This window comes from Panthera onca, chromosome B1 (genome assembly GCF_046562875.1).
Source record: "Panthera onca isolate mPanOnc1 chromosome B1, mPanOnc1 haplotype 2, whole genome shotgun sequence".
NCBI lineage: Eukaryota > Metazoa > Chordata > Mammalia > Carnivora > Felidae > Panthera > Panthera onca.
In genome coordinates, this window is record NC_138342.1 from 140,324,343 (window position 1) to 140,347,726 (window position 23,384).

Sequence of the window (23,384 nt, forward strand, 5' to 3'; positions counted from 1 at the left end):
TGTTTTCCAAGTTTTATCCCTCCCAGTAGAGAGAAAGCAAGAGTTGAAAGTGAGACCCTATGACTCTATATTGAGTAATTCCAATAATTCACCTGTGACAGGTTACTGATGGTGTTCATTTCTGTACTTCCTACCAATTAAGTTGTTATTAAAGTGAACAGAAGAAAGATTATTATTAATTCTTATAAGACTCAGCAAAACAAGGCAAAGCCTAAGGAAGAGAATACATTTATGAACTTTCTGAAGAGTCTGTTACCCCTTGGATATAAATGGTTGCCATTAAGTCACTTAGGAGACCTCTCTTACCTAAATATTGAAAACTCTGAACAGTTCATCTTTTACTCATGGAATGGACTAGACAATAGAATGCCAGTCTCATTGTGGTACAAAAAAAGTAACAGAAAGAAGTAACACAATACATAAACAAAATTTAAATATCTATTACACAAAGAATATAAATCTAGGACCAACAGGTAGAAAATACAAGGATATAGGCTGATTAAACATGAGAAAGAGTGTTTTCACAGTTAGAGATTCTAAAAGGAAAGAGGCTGCCCCAGGAAGCCTTCTTGTGTCCAAGGAAGACAGAGATGGTAATGTGTGCTGATGTTCTAAGGGTCTTCAAAGATCAGACTGGAAAGTGACCTAGATGATCCGTGAGTCTATGAGTTTTCCCAATGCTATAATAATTACCTGAAAGGGTAAGGTAAAAAGGAGTATGGGTTTTTTTTTCCTCTCTAAATAAATATGGAAAGCAAAACTACTAACTGAAATGTTATTTTACTAAAATAAAATGTTATTTTAAAAATCTTGTTTGTAAAGCATATTTGTCTCAGTTTTTAAATTTCAAATTTATTTGGAGATACTTGGGGATACGTATGTAAAGCTGTGCTAAATGTGAAATCTAGAGGTTTCATGATGTCACTGCTTAGGTCCAAGTTCAACTGCCTTCTTTGATTGTGTCTGCATTTAATGATGTACTGCAGAGGTAAGTTACACTTCCTGCCATCTGTGGCCATATAAACACATAGTTTTGTCCCTCAACAGAGCTTCCAACAATGCTTTTTCTACCTTGCTATGCTTAGCACTGCCAGACTTAGCAAAATTACACGAGACACCCAGTTAAATTGGAATTTCAGAGAAACAAAGAGTACTTTTTTTAATGTTTAATTTTTTTTATTATTATTTTTTTAACGTTTATTTATTTTTGAGACAGAGAGAGACAGAGCATGAACGGGGGAAGGTCAGAGAGAGAGGGAGACACAGAATCTGAAGCAGGCTCCAGGCTCTGAGGTGTCAGCACAGAGCCCGACGCGGGGTTCGAACTCACAGACTGTGAGATCATGACCTGAGCCGAAGTCGGAAGCTCAACTGATTGAGCCACCCAGGTGCCCCCAAAGAGTATTTTTTTAGTATATGTGAATCCCAATGAGAAATTATTTGTTGTTCTCAGAAATTCAAATTTCACTGATGTATGGCCCTGCAAGCAACCCCTTTGCTCTCCAAGGCCATCAAAAAGAAACTTCTGTAATCTGTAGATCTACATTTGTTCTGGTATCTGTCATTTCCTCTTTTACTTCTATTGCAAAGAAAATCATACCTATTTTCCTTGCCATGGCAATCTTTTTATTTTGGGCTTTGGGTCCCATCCTTTCCTATCTTCTCTGTGGGGATTTAAAAAATAACAGTCTGATCAGTTTTATTCATTGTCAACTTCTCTCTCTTCCCCTCTCTGAGCTCAAATATTCTCTAAATTGAAAACAAAGAGAGGCCCCTGAATTCACCTCTCTCCCTATTTATTACATTCTCTCTTTCCTTTATACAGTCTTAGGTTTTCATCTGCCTCTTTGGTCACTCTCTTCCTTCTCTCCGTTGGCTTCTTTTCCTCTTTCAGGGCCATTAAGTGTTCCTATTCCCCAGGGTTCTTCGTGCCATCATCTCCTCAGTTTACAGATTTTCCGTAGGAGATCTTGACAATAACTACCTATATGCTCAAGACTTCCTACTCTTCATGTAAAGTTGCAAAGCCTCTTCTGAACTTTCCTGGATATCTCTCTTTGGATAGTTGTCTTGTGCCTCAAACTATTATGTATAAAACTGAACTCATCTTCTTTTAAATCTGACTTTCAAGCAGCGTGTTCTCTCAATAGGAAAGGGTGCTATAATCTACCCAGTGTTCTAAATCAGAAACTTGAGATCAGATATAAATGTGAGTTATCATCAGATTCTGTTTGATTTACTTTCAAAATATTTTAAAAATCCATCTACTTCTTTTTATTCTCACAGCCACCACCAACTCTTCCTTGGGACACAGCTCTGTCTTTCTAATTGGTTTTCTTTCCCTTCAGCCTCACCCTCTCCAGTCTATTTTCCAAAAGCAGCTTGAGTGGTCTTCCAGAACACTAAAGTGACAGTGTCATCTCTTCCTTAAAAGCCTACAGAAATTTACCCCTGTCATTAAAACGCAGTCCAAACTCCTATCTGTGGTTGATTAAGAACTCCATGGTTGGTTACCATTCCCCTCCCCATCCTCGCTGCTAGGTCACACTGAAATCCTTTTATGCCCTACCTCACTCATCTTTGGACACTCACATACACAATATCCTTCTCTTAGAACAGGTTATCCATTCTCTTTGCTTGGCTACTCTCCTTTGGACTTCTTGTTAATTATTAGTTTCTCAGGGAAACCTGCTTTTTTTCTATTGGATGTAATGTGTTCCTTTAGCTTCACTCATGGATTGTTTTTTGTTTCACATTTGCTTGTTCAATTATTTGTTTTACCAACAGGAATGTAAGTTGTTAGGGGATGGGACCATTCCTATATTTTCCACTCTATTTCCAGCTTCTAGAATGTTGCCTGGATACAGAGTAAATTCCCAATAAATAGTTGTTTACTGTGTGAATGAATGAATAAATGAATACACAGATATGATGGCAGGGATAAAAATGGTCCATTTTAAGCACACTTCTCTTAGGAGCTCAGGCTTATTATTAAAAAATTATCTAAATCAATCTTATAAATGCTAGTGCTTTGTCAAAAAGCATGACTGTGTTGCTCTCTGAAAGTAGTTTTCTTCTATGAACATTCTGAGTTTTACTTTTTATTTTATTTTTGAACATTCTGAGTTTTAAAAATGTTCTCTTTCCATTTTCCCTCACCTCGTTTAAAGTTACTGCAAATTGCAAGAATTAAACAAGTCAAAATAGACTATTTTTAGAATTTTCTCATTTTCCTCAAACATTTTTCTTAAAGATGGGGTGCCTGGGTGGCTCAGTTGGTTAAGCATCTGACTCTTGGTTTTGGTTCAGGTCATGATCTGTGGTTCATGAGTTCAAGCCCCCCATCAGGCTCCATGCTGACAGTGTGGGGCCTACTTGGGATTCTCTCTCCTCCCTTCTGTCTGCCCCTACCCCACTCGCTCTGTCTCTTAAAATTAATCTTCAAAATTTTTTTTCTTAAAGAAAAAAATGAGAATATGAATAATGAAGTCCATAGCAAAACAATATAAAGTATACCCTCAATCTCATCATCTAACCCATGCTAGACTAAAACATTACAAAAAGTTATTTACTTTTGGGCTTTTCCTCTTTTAAATAAACCATTGATGGAATTAAATATATCTTTTTTTTTTTTTTTACCTTGTACCACCCAATTCCCATTGTTCCCCATGGTTTTTGAGTCTCCTCTTTTAGCACTCACTAATTTCGAAGCCATTCTGAGGATTCAGTTTGAGCAATTGCTAAATGCCAGAATTATTCTGAGTACTGTGGACAGCACAAAATAGATATAAGACATAATTCATACTTCAAGAGCTTATTATATAGGAAAAAGAGAACCACGAGAAAATAAAGGAATATTAGGGCATCTGGGTGGCTCAGTTGGTTAAGCCTGTGACTCATTTTCAGCTCAGGTTGTGATCTCAGAGTTCATGAGTTCAAGCCCCATGTGGGTGGGACTCTGCACTGACAGCACAGAGCCTGCTTGGGATTCTCTCTTCTCTCTCTGTCCCTCCCCCTTCATGTGTGTATTCTCTCTCTCTCTCTCTCTCTCTCTCTCTCTCTCTCAAAATAAATAAATAAACATTTAAAAAAAAGAAAAGAAGGGAATACTAAACAAGCACTACCGACTACAAAAGGTTGTGGGACTTTAAAGAAAGAAAAGATCACTGCTGACCAGAATAGTTTGGGAAAGCCTTATGGAGCCGATAAAAATGAGATGGATATTGATACATCTAAATATGGGCATTTGGAAAGGAAGAGAAAGACACTGGGAAGGGGGACAGCTTCACTGGATGGTATTTGAATGCTATTGTTTTGTTTTTTCCTGCTTATAATTCTCTTTTCACTTTTTCTGGTACTGATGCTGTTCTTTTTGTTATTGAAATGTCTTTTCTCCAATTCATAAGGGTCTTGAGGGGTTGCCAATAGTCAGATTTAAATCCAAATTTCCCACCCAAGGACTCGGTCCAAGCATAATGCCTAAAGCCCCTGGTGACTATGATTAGCCCAAGGATGTGACCTAGAGCAGGCTAATTGTATTCCATCCCTGGGATTTCACATGTAACTGCTTGAAGATAACATGTCTCTCTTCAGTTAAGTTGAGGCTGGTAAGATTTAAGCCAAAAACTCTCTCTACCCACACTGTTTCTTCCCTCTGCTATCTACAGGATACTTGCCTGCAGTTGGAGAAAATGAAAACAACACACAGAGAAGAGAGAACCATACTGTTTGAGTCTCTGCAGTCCCTGAAGTCATCTGTATATCTGGATTTCCTATGTCTGTGGCTAATACATCCCCTTCTTGTTTTTGTTTAAGCTCATTTGAATTGGTTTCAGTTGATTTTAATCTGGCAGAAGGGTCCTGACAAAAGCAGGTAATAGGCTAAAGAATGAATGTGAGAAAGAACGAAGTGTAGAGACGAGTCAAAGTGGGACTATTGAGAAAGAAGGCACAGATCAAAAGCCATCTTGGGAGAAACAAATGATGGGTTTTGGTTAGCGACTGGATATAACCAAAGCAGAAGAAAAATAGTCAAAAACTGGAAATTCAGGGTATGTGTGAATGCACTGATAGAACTGGGGGTAATTGCAAGAGGAAGTGGGTTTGAAGAGACACAGTAGACAAACCATGACATCTGAGTTCCTGGTAAAGTTGGGATTTTGTCAGTGTATGATTTAGAGGACCAGCACGTACTGGTATGACAGTGTAAAATACAAGAAAGTAATCTATTTTTGATTTGTGTCATCACTCAATAGAATACAATAGAAAACTATAATTATACTTCCCAAATTCATCCTTTCAATTTCTCTCTTCCCACTTAAGGCCCAGGAGAAATATAGCATAGCACAGTGGTTCTCAAAATGTGGCCCCTTAGATCACCACATTCGTATTGCTTTGGAACATTTTAGAAATGCAAATTCATGGACTTGACCCCAGAGAAGAGAATCAGAAACTCCTGGGAGTGGGTCCAACAATCTGTATTTCAACAAGCCTTGTGGCCTATGCTCATGTCCACTAAGGTCTGAGCACTGCTGGTGTCGAGTATTCTTTGTATGTTGGTTCCATAGCAGGTGAGGTAAACTACCACCTAATGCTATGATTTCACACTGTAAGAATAATTCCCTTAGAAAAATTCATTTTCTCTAAATCCATTCATTCAGAAACTATATGCTGAATATATTCTATCTACCAGTCGCTGTTCCAGGCACTGTGGACACTGGAACAAATCTGAAACATTCAATCACAAAAATACCTACATGTTAGCAATTAAAAATTATGCCATGGAAGTGACTAGGGGGCTTGAGTGTTGCTTAGATAATCATGAAGGTGTCCTTAAAGAAATTACATTTCAACTAAAAAGGAATGAGTAAGATTTCATCTGGGGAAGGGCAGAGGGGGTGCTGTGAAGACATTCTAGGCCCTGAAAGGGACAGGTCTGGGCACTTTCAGGGAACTGAAGACAGACTAGCAGGAACAGGTCTTCATTAATGATGGGTGTTAAAGCTGGAGAGGCAGATCTGATAGATAGATCATGCAGGGACTTGTAAATCATATTAAGGATTTTGAACTTGCCTCTGAGGGCAATTAAGAGGCCATTGAAAAGCCTTAAGTATGGGCTAACATGATCTAATCCATGTTTTAAAACTTTTTTTTTTTTTTTTTGTATGAAGAAGATAAAGCCTTTCCCACTACACAGCTATGGGTAGGTTAGCATGATGACTTAAATTTCCTGTAAGTTGTAATTGGCTAATAGAGAAACTTTCTCCGAATAAGGCTTTGATGAGAGTGGGAAAGAGGGTAGGGTGTCTATATGGGGACCAAATGCCAGGAACAGAAAAGGAGGAAGGGCTTAGGAGCTTCTTCTGCTTTGTGGTTGTGGCTGAGGCTGGTTCTGCCCATGCGTGTCTGAAGCAGCAAGAGTGCAAGTTCACAGGCAATTGCTGTTTCTCTTCCTTGCACAGGGGACTCTGGTGCTCAGGCTGTGTCCATGTGGAGGCCTTTTTCCTGTGTATGAGCTCATTTAGAGATTTCATTCACTTCCCAGGCATCAGAGTTACCTGCCTGAGAATGATACCCAAATCTATATGTCCTCCCTGGCCTTGAGAAGATTTTCATTTTTAGTATCTTTGTGCTATTGCCCTGTGCTAACACATCATGTTAATGACAGTTGCAAGTATGCAATTGTTTAGTGTTGATCTGTGTATAGTTCTCTAATGCTTGAAAAATTATACAGAACCAGCTGTGATTGCTGTCCTGCCTTTCGCTGACATGTCTCATATTATCTGCTGGACAACTGACCCTGCAATGTCATTGCAACCACAAACAGCCTGCCTGTAATTGAACTCATCATGTCTTTCCCAAACCAGCTTGCCTCTGACCTCTTCTGATTTTGTCAATATCATCAGCGTTTACTGTCTCCCAAGTTCCAAGGTTTGGAGTCCTCCTTGACTCCTTTATCTTATGCTGTTACCAATTCCAAGCACCAAGATTGTTCCCATTCACCCAGTGGAATGCCAGTATACCATCTGTTCTTTCCTTTCATTACTCTTTATTATCGTAATCCTACTTACCCCAAAGTTGGATACTTCTACCTTATTACAACTTGTTCTCTTAAATCTAGGTTCCTTTCCCAATACACCTACCCCCACCAGCCCGGGACAGTGGGACTACTCTGTATATATGTTTTTCTTCATCAGGCCTATGCTATTTAGCAAAGGCTCTTCTGCATTATTTTTTGCAGTGAAATTTGTTTTTCTTAAAGGGATACTATGTAGAACCCCGTTACACACAAGAGATAATCATGAAGCTTCTCTGAAGATGGGCTAAAGGGAGCACAATCTCCTTGATCTGTTCTCAGCTTTTGAGGCAGCCTTTTTGGTACCAAAAGGCTCATCAAGGCAGTTTGAGAACAAAGATGTGTAGAACACAGTTGAACTCTTTGGAAACACACATGTTTCCTTTACAAGTCTTTTTGTTTGTTTGTTTGTTTGTTTGAATTGTTATCTATGTAAACTTTCCAACCTAGTCATATAAATTCACACAAAATTCTTCAGTGCACAGTCATTCCCTCATCTCTGTCTGGGTTTATGGTATTTCCCCTGCCCTGAGTGCCCAGAATGCCTATCCATACGTCTCTGCCAATCTAATTCTACCTTTCTTTGTCCCAATCCCACCTCTTACGGGCTTTCCGGATTGTTCCAGCTGTCAGCAATTTTTCTTTCTTCAAATTTCTGCAGTATTCCTTTTTTTTTTTAATTCACCCTGTACTATCTTGAATTTGCATCTTTTCACGTATGTGTTCAATTTCTCCCACTAGATAACAGGCCACTGGAGGAAAGAATCAAGTCTTTTGTTGCATTTTGCCCTCAGCATCTAGCATAATATGCAGCCCTAGTATTGGCTTAGTGGGTATATTTTGACGATAACCCACAGCAAGAAATAATAACTATAGGCCCATCAATCTCACTTTCATTAATAGAAGTCTAAGTTAAATATCCTGTCTTTGAAAATGTTCCTCCAGAGCAGTGCTTTTAAGTTAGGATAACCAGCCACTATGACTTTAATTGCAAGCATTACTTTTTTCTCCAATTACCATTAAGCCTACAACTAGCTTCTTTAACTGACTTTCATTAAATTATGTTGGAAGTAGATTCGGGGAATGACGACAGATGGTTGTAAGTGGGGAGTTCTTAGTTTAGACTAGAAATAGTGTTTTATTCCATCCTCCAACATTTTAGCAAAGTCTCACTTAAATCATATTCAAAGGATTATAAGAAACTTACATCAATATATAAATCAAATGGTGCCACTTCCTTTAAATCTCTGAGCATGTTTGACAAGGCCTTCTCCACCTCCCCCTTCCTCCTCTGCACCACCCATCCCCCTTGCTCACCACACCCTGGCCACAGAAGCCCACTTCCAGTTCCCTGGATTGCGAAACTCCTTCCCTCCTCCTGACTTCTTATTGTGCCACCTTCTGCCCAGAAGATCTTCCCAGTTTCTTTCCTTGATCCATTCCTGTCATCCTTTGAGCCTCAGTCAGTTCATCAGCTCCTCAAGAGAGTTCTCTCATCTTGCAGAATAGGTAAAGCTTCCTTGTTATGTGCTTTCATATTCCTTATCACAATTGTAATTATATATCAACTGTGAAATTATTGTGTTCCTGTGTTTCCCATTAGACTGTAAGCTCTAAGATGTCAGAGACTGGACAAGTACTGTAATATTTTTAATGCCTAGAATTGATGTATCACAGATGCTTGAATGAATCTACGAATAAACAATTTATAAATATCTTATAAAACTTTCAGAGAAACAAACTATTATAATATTATTTACATCCAGAGCTTAATTCCCCTTGTCTTGTTTTGAATGGATATGGGCAGCATTTTCTGGGTCATGTGATTCACATCACACACACACACACACACACACACACACACACACACACACGCGCGCGTTTTCTAAAGCAACTCTGACTTTCATAAAACAAGCCCAAACAACAAAGCATTACCCAAAAAAACTTCATATGCTCCCAAACAGAATCTAACCAATTTAAATGACTGGGTATAACATGAAAATGTAAAACTACCTGTTTTGTTTCAAATTATCTGATTTGTGCACACCAGCATGGATATTCATATAATTCTTATTCACATTAAGTTATTCTGAAAATGTATATGGATGAATGAAAAGTGGGAGAAAAGAGTCTCATAGCTATGAAATGTCTACATGTTGAAACCTTTTAGTACATGATTATCACTAAAGTTAATGTGTTCTCCTTCCCTGAAGGCTCCAGCACCCCCACTGATATGTCCATGACCTGTTTCTCTGTCCTTTCAGTCTTGAATTACCCTGCTGAGTCAGACAATTGGAGAACAAATTAGCACCAACTGCAGAGGAGATTTTTTTGGTACAAAAATCTGACCTTAAAAAACCCAAGCCTTAAATATCTTTCCATCAGGATGCTAACAGTTCACCAAATTTGCATTAAAGGACCTAAGGTTTCATACACTCTCTCACTCATATTTACTCCACTCGTCTTGTCTTAAATAGAATGGGTATCAGATCCAACTGTTTGTCAATCCATTTAACAGGATCAGTCATTATCCAATTAAGGGAAAGGTAAAGGGGAAATCTAATTCTATTCTAGAACAGCTTTCAGACCCCTAGATACTTCCATATTCTTCTTCTCTCACACACCTTTTCTTGTTTTCTTACCTTACATCCAATCAGACAGATAACAGTATAAATAAATGTTATGTTTTGAGGGTAGGTGTCAAACACACACCTGACACACAGCGGGAAGAAACGCATGTGGATGGCATCAAGCCTTTCTCTATAGTGACTGACCTGCATATTTTTAAATTATCAGACCCGTCATGGTAGGTGGCAGGAGGCTTCTGCACAGAGTTATTCACCTGGAACCCAGCAGCATCCACATACTTGCTGCCTTCTGCAACTGCCAATATTTCAGGGCTAGAATCTGCTTCTGAAAGTCCTTTCTTGATGGTTTCATACTGCCCAAGACTATGCAACAGCTGCGGATCCCTGTGGTGGTATCTGCCTTTGCTTTCCTCATGCTTCCTTGAGGATCTCTTAATCTCAAAGGATCCTCTTGGCAGGGAAAGGCTGCATTCTTGGTACCTTGTGCCTTTTCCTCTGCAGAGATGTAAAGAGCAACTCTCATGTTCAATCAGCTCTTGTTGCTTTTTACCTTTGGATTCCAAATCTATCAGATCCATTCCATTAGGAGCAGAAGACCCATCCAAGTTTCCACATGGTTTACTACTATTTCTCCTTCTTCTTCGTGACAGTCGGAATTTAACTTGGGCTCTTCTTTTTGCCTGAATCCAGTGACTCTCATCTGGGGAAGAGGAATCTGAAGAATCTGTGTAAAGCTCACTCCATCTGGGGCTTGCGATCTGGAGGTGAAAATCACTTCTCCCTTTGATTTGTTCTTCTGCATGCTCATATCTCTCGGAGGCCCTCCTCCTCCTCCTAGGCCTCTGTTTTACTGATTTCTTACCAGACTCCTTCCTAGCAGGGCTGAGCACCATGACAGGGGTGCATTGCTCAAATGCATCTTCTGACATGTCATGCAAGATGGCAGATCTAGACAAAGCAGCAGGCAAAGGATGGGAGATGGGAATGGAGAGGAAAGCCATGGGAAAACAGAGAGAGAGAATGATGAAAATGATAGCATGGACCAGAAGTTGGGAAATAAAGTTCAAATGAAGAAAATGCAATGAAGGGGGAATAATTAAACCAGTATAAATTGTCCATGGACAATGCAAGGCAGAAGCAAGAGCCACACAGTCTCATAATACAGGAGAGGAATACAAAACGTTGGTCTAAAAAATATTTAAATAGGATAATTTGCTGAGCACTTACCTGCAGATGTCCTGAGTGGATGGACAGACAGACAACCTTGACTGGCTCCTGGGAGCTGTCCCTGTCGTTGGACTGCTTGCCTGGAGAAACAAGTTAGATAATTTGGCATCTTGGTTAAGGTAATACATGGTCGATATCTTGCTTTTTTTCCACATATTTAAAAAATTACAGCAAACGTTGCTGCCGGTCATGTTGCTCATAACGCAGCTCACAACATATAGGAAGTTAGTTCGTTTTGCAAAAGTAAAACTTATTTGAGGAACTTGGAACAGCTGAGATGCTGTACCACTTTGCTGTTGCTTCATTTATGAGAGAGGAAGACGATTCCACAAGTTTCTGTTCTATTTACTGTAAACATTTGAATGGAATGGCTCAGTTTGCCTTGGAAGCAATGGGTAACACTTGAAAATTTCATAATACAAAGGACATGAAGGCTATTGTGTGACAAAGATCACACCAATCTGGGAAGCCTAAATAATCAAATAGCCATTAGCCTGCTAGATACTGTCTGGAATAAACATTAAGTCACATCAAGTCCCTAGGAGATAATGTATTTGAAAACAGTTTGTAGTATTTAAAAGCCGATAGTTATTACTATTATTATTTCATCATGGAAACTAATAAAATCTATCCATCACACCATTATTGACCTTTCGTGACCATATTGAACCTGAGGATAATAGAGCCTGAAAAAATTCAGATTGTTAGCCTAGAGTTGAGCACATTTCACCAAACTCTTACCTTTGAAACACAGCATTTTCTTCACTAAATTTGACTTCTTTAACTTGTATTTAATACAGATGATGATGATCAATCAAAAGGTAGAAGTTATTGAGAATTTGCTGTGTGCCAGGCATTGTACTGTGGCTTTATCAACTGTCTCCTAAATCTTTATTATAATCTCACAGGTGGGAGATAATAACAACTAACAGTTTTGAGTGAATACTATGCTCTAAGTACTTTTAGAGCAATCACTGTTCTAAGTAATTTTCATGTGTCCATTCATTAATGCTCACAAGAAGTGAATGTGTTAAATGTTGTAATCATTTCCATGTTATAGATAAGAAAACTGAAAAATTGGTGCTGCTTCATACAATTAGGTGCTAGGACAGAGGTTTGGGATGAGGAATCTTGCTCTCACATTTGTTCTCTTACCTACCTTGTAATACACTTCTCCTTCACACAGGAGGAAACTAAGGGAGGAGGCCTAGGTCCAAATTTAGATCAGTATGACTGCACAGATGAAATACAGTTTTCACATCAAGAAATAACAGTTAAGGTGGAAAGAGTAACCCCAAATTTCAAAGTAGTTCTAAAATTTCCCATGTTAGAGATAGATGGTTGTGGGTCCAGAGAAAGATAAACTAATTCTAAAACTCAAAAATTGAACTCAATAACTTTCAAGAGGAGGCATAGTAGGCTGAATAATACTGCCTTATGCTCCCCCTGCCCCCTCACTTGCCCCAAGATGTCAACACCCCGATCCCTGGGATTTGTGATTATGTTTCCTTACATGACAAGAGGGATTTTGCAGATATGATTAAGCTAAGAGTAGTGATATGGGGAGATCATCCTGGATTATCTTGATGGGCCCAATGTAAACATGAGGATCCTTATGAGAGGGAGCCAACAGAGGTAGGGTCAGAGAGAGAAGATGGAAGGATAGGAGCAGAGGTCAGAGAGGAAGAAAGATGCTATACTTTTGGCCTTGAAGATGGAGGGAGGGGTCTTGACCAAGGATGTAAGTGGCTTCTGGAAGCTGGAAAAGGCTAGAAAATGGGCTCTTCCCAAGACCTTCCAGAAGATGCAGCCATACTGACACCTCAGTTTTAGCTCAGTGAGACCCACACTTGACGTCTGGCCTCCAAAACCATAAGACAATAGAGCCGTGCTGTTTTAATTCAACAAGTTTGTGGTAATTTGTCATGGTAGTCATAGGAAACTATGGAGACACAATAGGAGATGAGACTTAAGCTAATCTTAAAGGCAAGCAGGAATTATTAAAGAAGATATAAAAAATATTCTAGGTAGAAGAAACAGGATGCCCAGAGGGAAGGATGGTGTTCTCAGCACGCTCCCACAGATGGATTAACATCTGCACGCTTCTGGTTTATAATTTTCAGAGGCTCCCCTATAAACCCATGAACAATGTATTTTTAAAATATGTGAATGCCATTTTTGAACACCAGTCCACGTTTGATTATGTTCTTCAAGATTTCTATCAAAACTCATTTATTTCCAATTTTTAATTCAGATTAACTTCATTTCTGCATCACCAGAATAGACACATAGTCAATTTTCATAAAGTATAAGCATTCCTGTATTTTATGCTGTAAAGAGTAAGTTTTGTTAGGTTGTGCACCACTTATCCTACATACATCCACTGAGATTAGTAGGGGGTTCTGCATACAGCAGTCACTGAAAAAAGTGAAGTTCACTACTCATTCTCTTTAAAAAAAAGCAATGCAGCCCAAAAGTAACCTCAAATTACTGATGACATTATAAAAGTGAACTAAAATATGTTGAGCATCATAATGGATATCCAAGGCTACTTAATGATGTGTTGAAGCCGATTCTATAAATCTGCATATGGAAAAGATGTTGAAATGTAATAAACAAATTTTATAATCTCACATGTCTGAGCAAATGTATGTTCTACAATGAGAGTATGATTTGTCAATGAATAATAACACAGAACATTAAAAAACATGGAGCTTCCCTTTGGACAGTTTTTGGTCCACCACAACACTGAATCAAATAGCACTTATGTCTATAACTCTCATGTATTTTAAAGGAAATAGAAATCATCCTTATTGTCCATCACGAATCTTCAAATAGCTCATATCCAATATTAGTGTATACATGTTCAGCTTGGTGCTGGGGCAGATGCTGTAGTATCAGCTACTGTAGCTGATGCTGTTAACATCCACTCTGTCCCTTTGGCCTTCCTCTGAGTTCACCTGTACACTGACTGATTCCCACTTGAGTGCCTGTGCCTGTTGGGTTCTATCCCCTGGGTCTTTGGTACCAGGTATACTTTCTTGGCTGCACACAGGCACAATCTGGAAGTTTAGGCTAAGCTAAAACCTCTGGGGACATCTCTTGGACTGAAGTCAGTGGATAAATGTCAGAGATTTCCCATTCTCCCAAAAGGGCAGTCCTAAAATGACTTTCAGTTTCTCAAAAGATCCCAAGCTGCATTAAGGCCCATTGACCCTAACTCATCCACACACCCCTTTACTGGCATTCCTACTTTTTCTGTCTTTCTTCTCCCAAACTCTATAGTGCCTCCCGGGATCACTTTCTAGAAGAACTACCTGCACCCAACTAAGACAGTGGAATCTATTTGATCAACTGACTGATATAAAATTAACCCCAGCTTGTGTTACTTTAGGTTTATTTGTTTATAAACATGAATTAGTAAGGGTCTATTGTAATACATACTATAGTGAGTTCTTGGAATAAAGAAAAGATAGAAACCTGAAGAGGTTTCTTGTTTAGTGGAAAAGAGATTCAAATGAACAGGCAATTTTAGTATAGTCTAGTATATCTTGATAGTCTAGTAACGGGAGTTCTGATGAAGGAAGGACACTTGATGTAGAGTGGAGCAGAGATTTAAAGCAAGTATCCTCTAGGACACTTGAACATCTGAACAAGAAAACGTGAAGGTGAACAAAGTGTTATAATGACTAGGGCGGGGAGAGTGCTGAGTGAGATAAGAAGTGATACAAAATCAGGATAAAGGAATAGACAGAGGTCTTATATGTCACATTTAAATGCTTGGATTGTATCCTCAAATGAATGGTATCACTGACAGATATTCAGCAACAAATGGAAATGATTAAATTTGGGCACTAGACTTTGGCAGCTGAAAATTGGAAAGTTCAGGAGTGATTATAAGCAGGGGAAATATTTAGTATTCAATATATCCAGGATGTAGCAGGGAGTGAGAAAAGTGATAGTTTAAACAATATAATCCCAACTGGTTGTTTTTTTTTAATGTTTATTTATTTATTTTGAGGAGAGAGAGCATGAGTGGGGGAGGGGGAGGGAGAGAGAGAGAGAGAGAGAGAGAGAGAGAGAATCCCAAGCAGGCTCTGAGCTGTCAGTGCAGAGCTGGATTCAGGGCTTGATCTCACATATCATGACCTGAGCTGAAATCAAGAGTTGGATACTTAACTGACTGAGCCACCCACATGCCCCGGTTTATTTTTAAATATGATTAAAATGGTCTCAAAAATGAGTTGAAAAAAGTAACATGGGGAAACATCTTTAATGTTTAATGAAAATTTTTTAGTAAAGTTAAGTGGGATAAGTGGTTAGAGTACTTTTACCAGATATCAAAACATAGTATGAACCTTCAGGAATTAGGATAATATGTGTGTGTAAAACTATTATCTAGCTATCTATTTATCTCTTAGCTTTCCATTCCTTAGTACTTAATAAAGTTGCATTCCAAATTAGTGGAAAAAGGCCAGGTTATTAAATAGCATGAGGAGAAATGACTAGTCATCTGGAAAAATGTAAGGCTGGATCCCTTCCTTATTGCTTAGACTGAAGTTTAGGTGGAAACTTAAGACTTAATGAAAGACTTAAATGTAAAATAAAAATAAAACTGAAAATATGAGAAGAAAACAAAACTGAGTATGTTTATAATATTGTGGAAAGGAATCCCTTTCTTAGGATGACATGAAATAAAAATTAACATAGGAAGATTCAGGTAAGCATGATAATTAAAAAGATAAAGTCCTAATTTATAAAAAAAGAAACACACTCACACACCAACATTACCCCAGACAAAACTCAAAGCCATGATAATGCCATATTTCATAACACATATGATAGCCAAACAGCTAATTTCTCTAGTACGTGTGGATTTTTTACAAATTAAAGGGGAAAAAAAAGGAAAATTGGTAGATCCTAGAAAAAAATGAATAAAGCACAAAGGTAGTTCACAAGGGAGGAACTGCACATGGTTTTTGGCCACATGTAAAAAGATGCTCAATCTCAATAAGCAAACATATGCAAATTCAGTTAACAATGGCACTTACTTTCAATTACCAGATCAGCACATTTATTTATTTATTTTTAACATTTATTTATTTTTGAGACAGAGAGAGACAGAGCATGAACGGAGGAGGGGCAGAGAGAGAGGGAGACACAGAATCGGAAGCAGGCTCCAGGCTCTGAGCCATCAGCCCAGAGCCTGACGCGGGGGCTCGGACTCACGGACCGCGAGATCGTGACCTGAGCTGAAGTCGGATGCTCAACCGACTGAGCCACCCAGGAGCCCCTAGATCAGCACATTTAAAAAAGATTGATAACACCTAATGTAGCCAAGGTGGGTGAAACTAAGCATTGCCATATATTGTTGAGGTAATTGTAAATGGGCACAACTTATTTGGAGGGCAATTTGGTAAACGTCATTAAAATAATAAAAAAAAAAAATCTATGGTGTTCACATCAGAAAATCTACTCAGGAATCAGTTTTTTTAAAACACCTGCAAAATTGCCCAAAGATATATTCATTGTAACAAGAATGTTCATTACAGCACTGTTTGTAATAGCAAGAAATTGGCAATCATTCAAATGTTTAGTTATTAACATAGAAATACATAAGCCATATTAAGAAATGAGATATACCATGCAGACACACAAAGTGACACACACATATGTGTAGGATATATTTTTTAAGTAAGAAGTCAAGCTTCAGAACTGTATGTAGTATGGTCTCATTTGGGTAAACAATGCTTTCATGATATGTGCTATCATATGAATAGGACACATTTGGAGAAGTGCACATCCAACCATGAGCAGTGATTATCTTTGTGAGATAGGATTATGAGACACATTTAGTTTTCAGGCTATATATTTTATAATATGTAAAATTTTAATTTTAATAAAAGGAAAAATACATCATTCTAGTGATGATGTCATAAATGACAACTATTAATATAGAAATCAGTAATAGTATTTTCCCCCTAATATTTATTTGTCTATTAATTATTTGTTTAAAAGTTAATTTATTTTGAGAGACAGTGGGGGAGGGGCAGAGAGAGAGAATCCCAAGCAGGCTCTGTGCTATCAGCATCAGCGTAAAGCCCAACGTGGGGCTCAAACACACGAACCATGAGATGATGACCTGAGCTGAAATCAAGAGTCAGAAAGCTTAACCGACTGAGCCACCCAGGTGCCCCTCCTCTAATATTAAAAAAATAATAATAATGTTTATTATTTATTTTTGAGACAGAGAGAGACAGAGCGTGAGCAGAGGAGGGTTAGACACACACACACACACACACACACACACACACACACACACACAGAATCTGAAGCAGGCTCCAGGCTCTGAGCTGTAAGCAAGGGCCCAATGCAGGACCCAAACCAAACCCAGGAACCATGAGATCATGACCTAAGCCGAAGGCAGACGCTCAACTGATTAAGCCATCCAGGCGTGCCTCCCTCCTCTATTCAAGTGATGAAGTCTTTGCTTATTTAGCCTCTTTGAATTTCACTTTCATTCTTCAATTATATGTACTCAACATGGTATCTACACAATTCCAGTGTTCTCCCTCCCCATTTATCCACCCTGTGTTGAACAAGGTTTGGGGAGAGGGTGTGGGGGCAGGACAGGATACATGCAAGACTCACCAGGATTTGTTTGTGGGAAAACCAAGAGTGTGATGCTTGTCCTTCCTTTCCCTGGAAAGACTGTAATGTCTTTCAGATCAGCTTTTCAGTGGGTAAGGGAAGTGCCTAATATAGTGCCTGCGTGGTAGGGTAAAAGTGACAGAGGCAGATGGACCTGTGCCAGCTTTCCCATTCCTCCAGACTAGGGTAGACTGAGGAAATCCAGGTGTCATCTTGTGCTTTCACGAGTGTGTGAAAGATAACTGATATTGCTAGCCTGCAGAAGTAAGCAAGGGTCATGAGAGTTAAAGTCAATGTGACTTTGTAACAGAGGGCCACAGAGAAGACTATCAGACAAAGGCCTGGCAATGACAGTGAAAATCCAAATGGGTTGGAAGGTCAGCCTGCTTGATTGTAACAAAGAGCCAGACACCAGATCTTGGTGCCTTAGCAATAAGTCTGGTAAAAACTCTCAGAACAGAACTTTAAAGAGAGGTCCCTGCCCTAGTATACACTGAAAATTGAACGGGTAATGGGATGAGAGCTTGAAAGACTGGATGTGATTAAATTTTGAACTGGTAGAGACAGATCATTTTTTGAAAAAAAAAATCAGGTATTTCCCATACCAGCAGTAAAGAGAAATCAGAAGGAAGATAAAGGGAAGGCTCACTTTGAGAAAGTCACACGTTCCCCCCCACCCCCACCCCCATATTGTGCAAAATATACCACACTTCATCCTGGGGGCCATGTGGGATCCCTAAGACACTATGTAGCAAATATCTGTACCATTGGCTGATTTATAAAATCTAAATGTAGAAGAAAGTGATCTTGAAGTTGAGTCTATATAATCTTGTGGATTACAAACGGTGCATTAAGAAAGATGCAGGCTAGACAAAAAGAAAAAAAGTGGCATGATAAGTTGTCTTAAAACTTTCCTTTCAGCACACCAACTTTTGGGAGGAAGTGAATATCCTTTCAAAAAAGGAAAGCCAAATCTACCTTTGGCAATTCACACCATTAGGGGTGAGGCTTAGAGCAACACTAGATTCTTTGAGAGGTATAAAAGAGAAGCGGCAGCTAATGATGCAGAATCCAGCTTGCCTGGAAAGGCCTTGGAAGGCCAACAAGCAGAGCCCCACTGGTCTGCAGAGGCCAAGCTATGCCAGCCTAACGTCCTATTGGAAAGACAGCTGAAAACAGAGACGGAACAGAGATTGTCAACAAGGATTGCATAGCAGGGGATTTGGTTTGAAATACCAGCTTCATGGGTACTTCAGGACCCATCATGGTACCCAGGCTACCTGGTAAAATTTATGCATCATGAGAGATAAAGAAACAGATTCACACAGCTGCCTTTGGCACCCCATGTCACATCTCCTCAGTCCACTCCTGATAGTTGCAGCCCTAGTGAGTAATTCCTTTGTGAGTGCCGATGGACCTCATGGTGAGAATGTCCCCTCAAGTGAGTGCAAGTGAGTTTCTATAATCTACTCCTAAAACCATGAGAACCCGTTTGGCTCTACAGAAGCCTGAATGCAAGGGAAATAATACCTCTAGGGACAAACTTAAAAAAAAGGGGGGGGGGTCAAAAGCTTCTGGATAAATGATCTATTCTGTCCCTCAGGTAGAAAGTTCTGAGAGACACTTTGGATATATCTCAGGAGTCCTATTAAAATCATAACCGACTTCAGGGCATCTGGGTGGCTCAGTTAGTTAAACATTTGACTCTTGGCTTCAGCTCCGGTCATTATCTCATGGTTCGTGAGTTGGAGTCCCACATCAGGCTCTGCTGTCAGCACAGAGCTTGCTTGAGATTTTCTCTCCTCTCTCTGGCCCTCCCCTGCTTGTATTCTCTCTCGCTCTCTCTCAAAATAAATTAAAAAAAAACCTTAAAAAACCTTAAAAAATCATAACTGACTTCAAAATTCACTGTTAAATTGACTTTTTTACCCTTATTTGTGATTCCTGGGATCACTTCTGAAGTACACCACCTGCACCAAAAGTCTAGTCACCAGTATTGATTTGAAGGGAACCCAAACTGAGAGATAGTTGGTAGCAGAAATGGTACCAGAAAGCAGACTCACAAGATAGAGTTTAGGAGCTGAGTCACTCATGGTCAAACATCACAGGAACTCTTTCCTGGTAGTAAGTGGGGGTGGTGATAATGCCTTGTGAGCTGTAGCGTCACTGTTGCTGTGTTGTACAGGTGATGGGGAAGCCTGCAGTATCTCTGGAATTCGTATTGTAAAGGCCAATGGTAATTATAAAGGATATGAACTTGCTTGGCTTTGTTAACTGCCTTGGAGGCTTCAATGAAACAGAATGGCAGGTTCAGTTTGGCCAAATAGCAAGCAAGGGCATTTTATGAAGGCTTGTGTATAAGTATAGCCCAAAGTACAGAGATGCAAGTTACCTCTAGGCAGCCCTCAGCCAAAAGGAGCAGAAGCTGGAGGATAAGTCATCAGCCTCTTGTTCTTCAGGTGGTTAATCCTTGGAGACATTCTTTACATGTCATAAGGAGAACCTGGTAGAATTAAGCCCTGTTGTCACCTCAGTGACCTCTCTACTACCACCCTTCTATTGGCTTCTCCTTTTTATCTGTCTTAGTTTCCTTCTCCCTCACTCCTGATGCCTAGAGAACACTTCCAAAACCAGCAATCTGTACAAGTTCTTGTCTCACCCAGGCCCTGCTTCAGTGAGAACTTAAACTCAGACACTGGAGGTTTAGGGTGGGCTCTATCATCAGAAAAATTGGCTGGCTGTTGCCATTGCACCTGCTGGCCTGGACTGTCTCCCATGCTCCTGGAGTTGTACGTATTCCCCATCTCCTGAGTCCCCTACATGCAGGTCTGGTGCCCAATCTGAGTCCCACTGCAAGAAGATGAAACTCCAGCCCTGACCCTTTCCTCAACACCATGCAGGTGATTATCTAGAGAGAGGAAAATTTCTCATGGTTCTTACTGCCTCTTATTTTTCTACATTTTTAAATGTTTATTTATTTTGAGAGAGATAGAGTGCAAGGGTGGGGGGAAGAGGTAGAGAAAGAGGGAGATAGAGAATCTTAAGCAGGCTCTGGGCTCTCAGTGCAGAGCTTGATGTGGGGCTTGAACCCATGAACCATGAGATCATGACCTAAGCCAAGATGAAGAGTTGACTGAGCGACTCAGGTGCCCCTCATTTTTCTACATTTTGATCTGTGTATCTACGGAGCTTTGATATCTATCTTCTGAAGGTATAATTTCAGTCAGTTCCTTTGCCTTATCAAAAGGCTACAATGGTTCCTGACTACTTAGTAAATACAAAGAGACTGGTTTGGGATTTTGGGGCTTTGTGTTTTCACTCCCGTCAACGTTTCTGGTATATACCTCAACCACTCCTCTTAATTCCTAGGTTCCAGCAAAACCTAGCTTATTTGTTTGTCAGTATAATTACATAAAATTTATCATATTACCAAATGTGTCTCATACTTTTATTTCTATGCCCTTCTCCACAGAGAAAAGAGCAAAAGAAAGCTGCGGAATTTTCCTTAAGGCCTATCTTATTTTCTCAGCTTTACACACAGCCATTTTCCTTTGAACTTCAAGGCCCATTTAACTTCTCTTACTGTATCACCCTTGCTCTAGCATTTATCATCTGTGTTCCTGTCTAACCATTTCCAAACTGCCACAATGTTCCACAGTTAATCTTTTTTGCTTCTTTTCCAGATTGAGAAAAGAGGCCACGTCTTACTCATTTTAGAAATCTTCATAGTGTCTTGTACATAGCAGGTAGCTAATAACAGGTTGTGGGGTTGAATTGAGCTTGGCGACAGTTGAATTGGGTTGAACTGAGTTTGGTAATAGTTGGACCGAGTTGAATTGACCTTGGTAAATCCTGTCCTGATTGCAGTAGAGATAGAGATGACAATCATATCACAGTGAACCAAGAGAAAGGGCTCCATTCTTCTCTGTAAAAGAGGCAATTCTGCTCTCTAACAAAATAAATGAACTGAGGCCAACGTTTTATATAATTTTTGAGACACTTTCCTTGGACTTTGAAGTCAAAAAGCATATCAAATGAATGATGTATCTTCTGTTTTCTTTTAAAGAGAGGCGTAGCTATTTAGGAAGTAACGTAACTATATTGTGTAGAGAAGAGTATGTCTTTCAACAAGTTTTAAGCTGGCAGGGTCTGTTTAAAAAGAAAACATAGTAATTGAGGATAAAAATGAATTAAAATCTTTTAAATGCATGGCCCTATTCAGCAGCAATGAATTGCTTTAATTCACTAGTTGGTACATTATGAGAGCTTGATAATTTGTTCATCCCTTTAATAGGTGCAAGATTGAAATGTGGCTGGGGAGGAAAAAATAACAATTGGCTGGATGAGCAGAATAATATGTTCTTTGAAATGAAGCATTCTTTGTAATGGATGTTTATTTCAGATGATTACATTGTACAGTGCATTTAAGTGGGAAAAACAAACAAGAGGCCAGCTGCACTAATTTTATCAAAGTTATTTATATCAGCAGTATAATTAAAGGCAGTAATTTCAAATTAGGTTTCCTGAGAATCCATTTATAGGCAACACAAGACAACTTGTCTCTATGGCATCTAGGCCATGATTATGCTCTGGGGGCAATGTTAACTACTGCCAATTGGCCTTGGCATTTTGAAAATTAATTATTGTTTTGAAAGATGCTAAAGCTGTTGCCTCCCGCTGCCCTGACCAGTTTAGATCCACTCCACTAGGAGAACCCAATATATAATTTATGGATGTGACAAAGAATAATCATGCATAATCATTTACAAATGGCTTCTCTTATTTAGTAATACATTAATAATACCTTATGAAGAATGATTCTGGAGCCTCAGATGGGAAATGCTGCTGCAATTTTTTATTTAAAAGCCTCCACTAATTTCAGCAGTAGTTCATGAGTAACATGTTGAAGAATTTAGTATAAAATGAAATATTAAACTGGATGTGGGGAACAGAAATGGGCCAGAAGCTGAAAGATTCTTTTTGGCTGTGAAAATGATATTTAACGATTAAATAAAGTAATAAATATAGAGAATATATTTACAGAATCTCAGGGCCAGGGGAATTTTATAAAGAGTCTTGGTCTAGTCCCACCTGACACTATTATACCATTTATAACACTCTCAATAGGTGATCATCCAACCCCTGCGTGGCCAGTAACAGAATTCATGGTCTTCTGAGAACATCCCTTCTTCTCTGACCGTATCATCTAGCTATATCATTGCAGTATCACATTGAAGCAAATTTCTCTGTGGCTTCCAGCACCAATTCTAATTTTACCCTCCAAAACCACACAGCATTTTCTTACACTCTGAGTCTGTCTTCTTTATCTTTATGGTTTTTTTAAGTTTATTTTTGAGAGAGAGAGCGAGTGAGTGCGAGTTGGGAAAGAGCAGAGAGAGAGGGAGAGAGAGAATCCCAAGCAGGCCCGATGCAGGGCTCGAACTCACAAAATGTGAGGTCATGACCTGAGCCGAAATCTAGAGTCAGACTCTTAACCAACTTAGCCACCCAGGCGCCCCTCTGAGTCTTACTTCTATATCAGGGTCCTTTACTACTTATCGACCCTCATGTCTACTGTATTCTTGCACCCTATCCTTGATCATATTCTTATGCAAGTGTGGAGTATACTTTTGGAGCAGTGAGTACTTAACTTCACTGGAAACACAGGATGCCAATGATAAATCTGTAAAGGAAGATTTTAGACAATGATAGGACTTCAGTGTTAGGTTGAGTAGTGTTCTACATTATTTGATATGGAATCAGTGAAGGTTCTGATTAGGAGATAAGGATGATGACAAGTGTCCTTACAGAAGATTAGTCTACTTAAAAATAAACTTTAAAAA

The 23,384-nt window shown here is 39.2% G+C and overlaps 1 protein-coding gene across 11 annotated transcripts in view; it reads right to left on the reverse strand.

Annotated features, from left to right (window-relative positions):
- Positions 1–23,384, reverse strand: part of MARCHF1 (membrane associated ring-CH-type finger 1) — an 891,585-nt gene that overhangs the window by 77,515 nt on the left and 790,686 nt on the right. For 7 of the 11 annotated variants that reach the window (XM_060653840.3, XM_060653837.3, XM_060653841.3 and 4 more), the window contains 2 exons: positions 10,891–10,970; positions 9,850–10,611 (listed from right to left, as the gene is read on the reverse strand). In XM_060653840.3, the coding sequence (XP_060509823.1) occupies positions 9,850–10,611; positions 10,891–10,970 (842 nt within the window). Of the gene's footprint in view, positions 1–9,849; positions 10,612–10,890; positions 11,181–23,384 lie in introns of those variants that run through there. The other 4 variants (XM_060653843.3, XM_060653842.3, XM_060653836.3 and 1 more) reach the window with 3 other exon arrangements.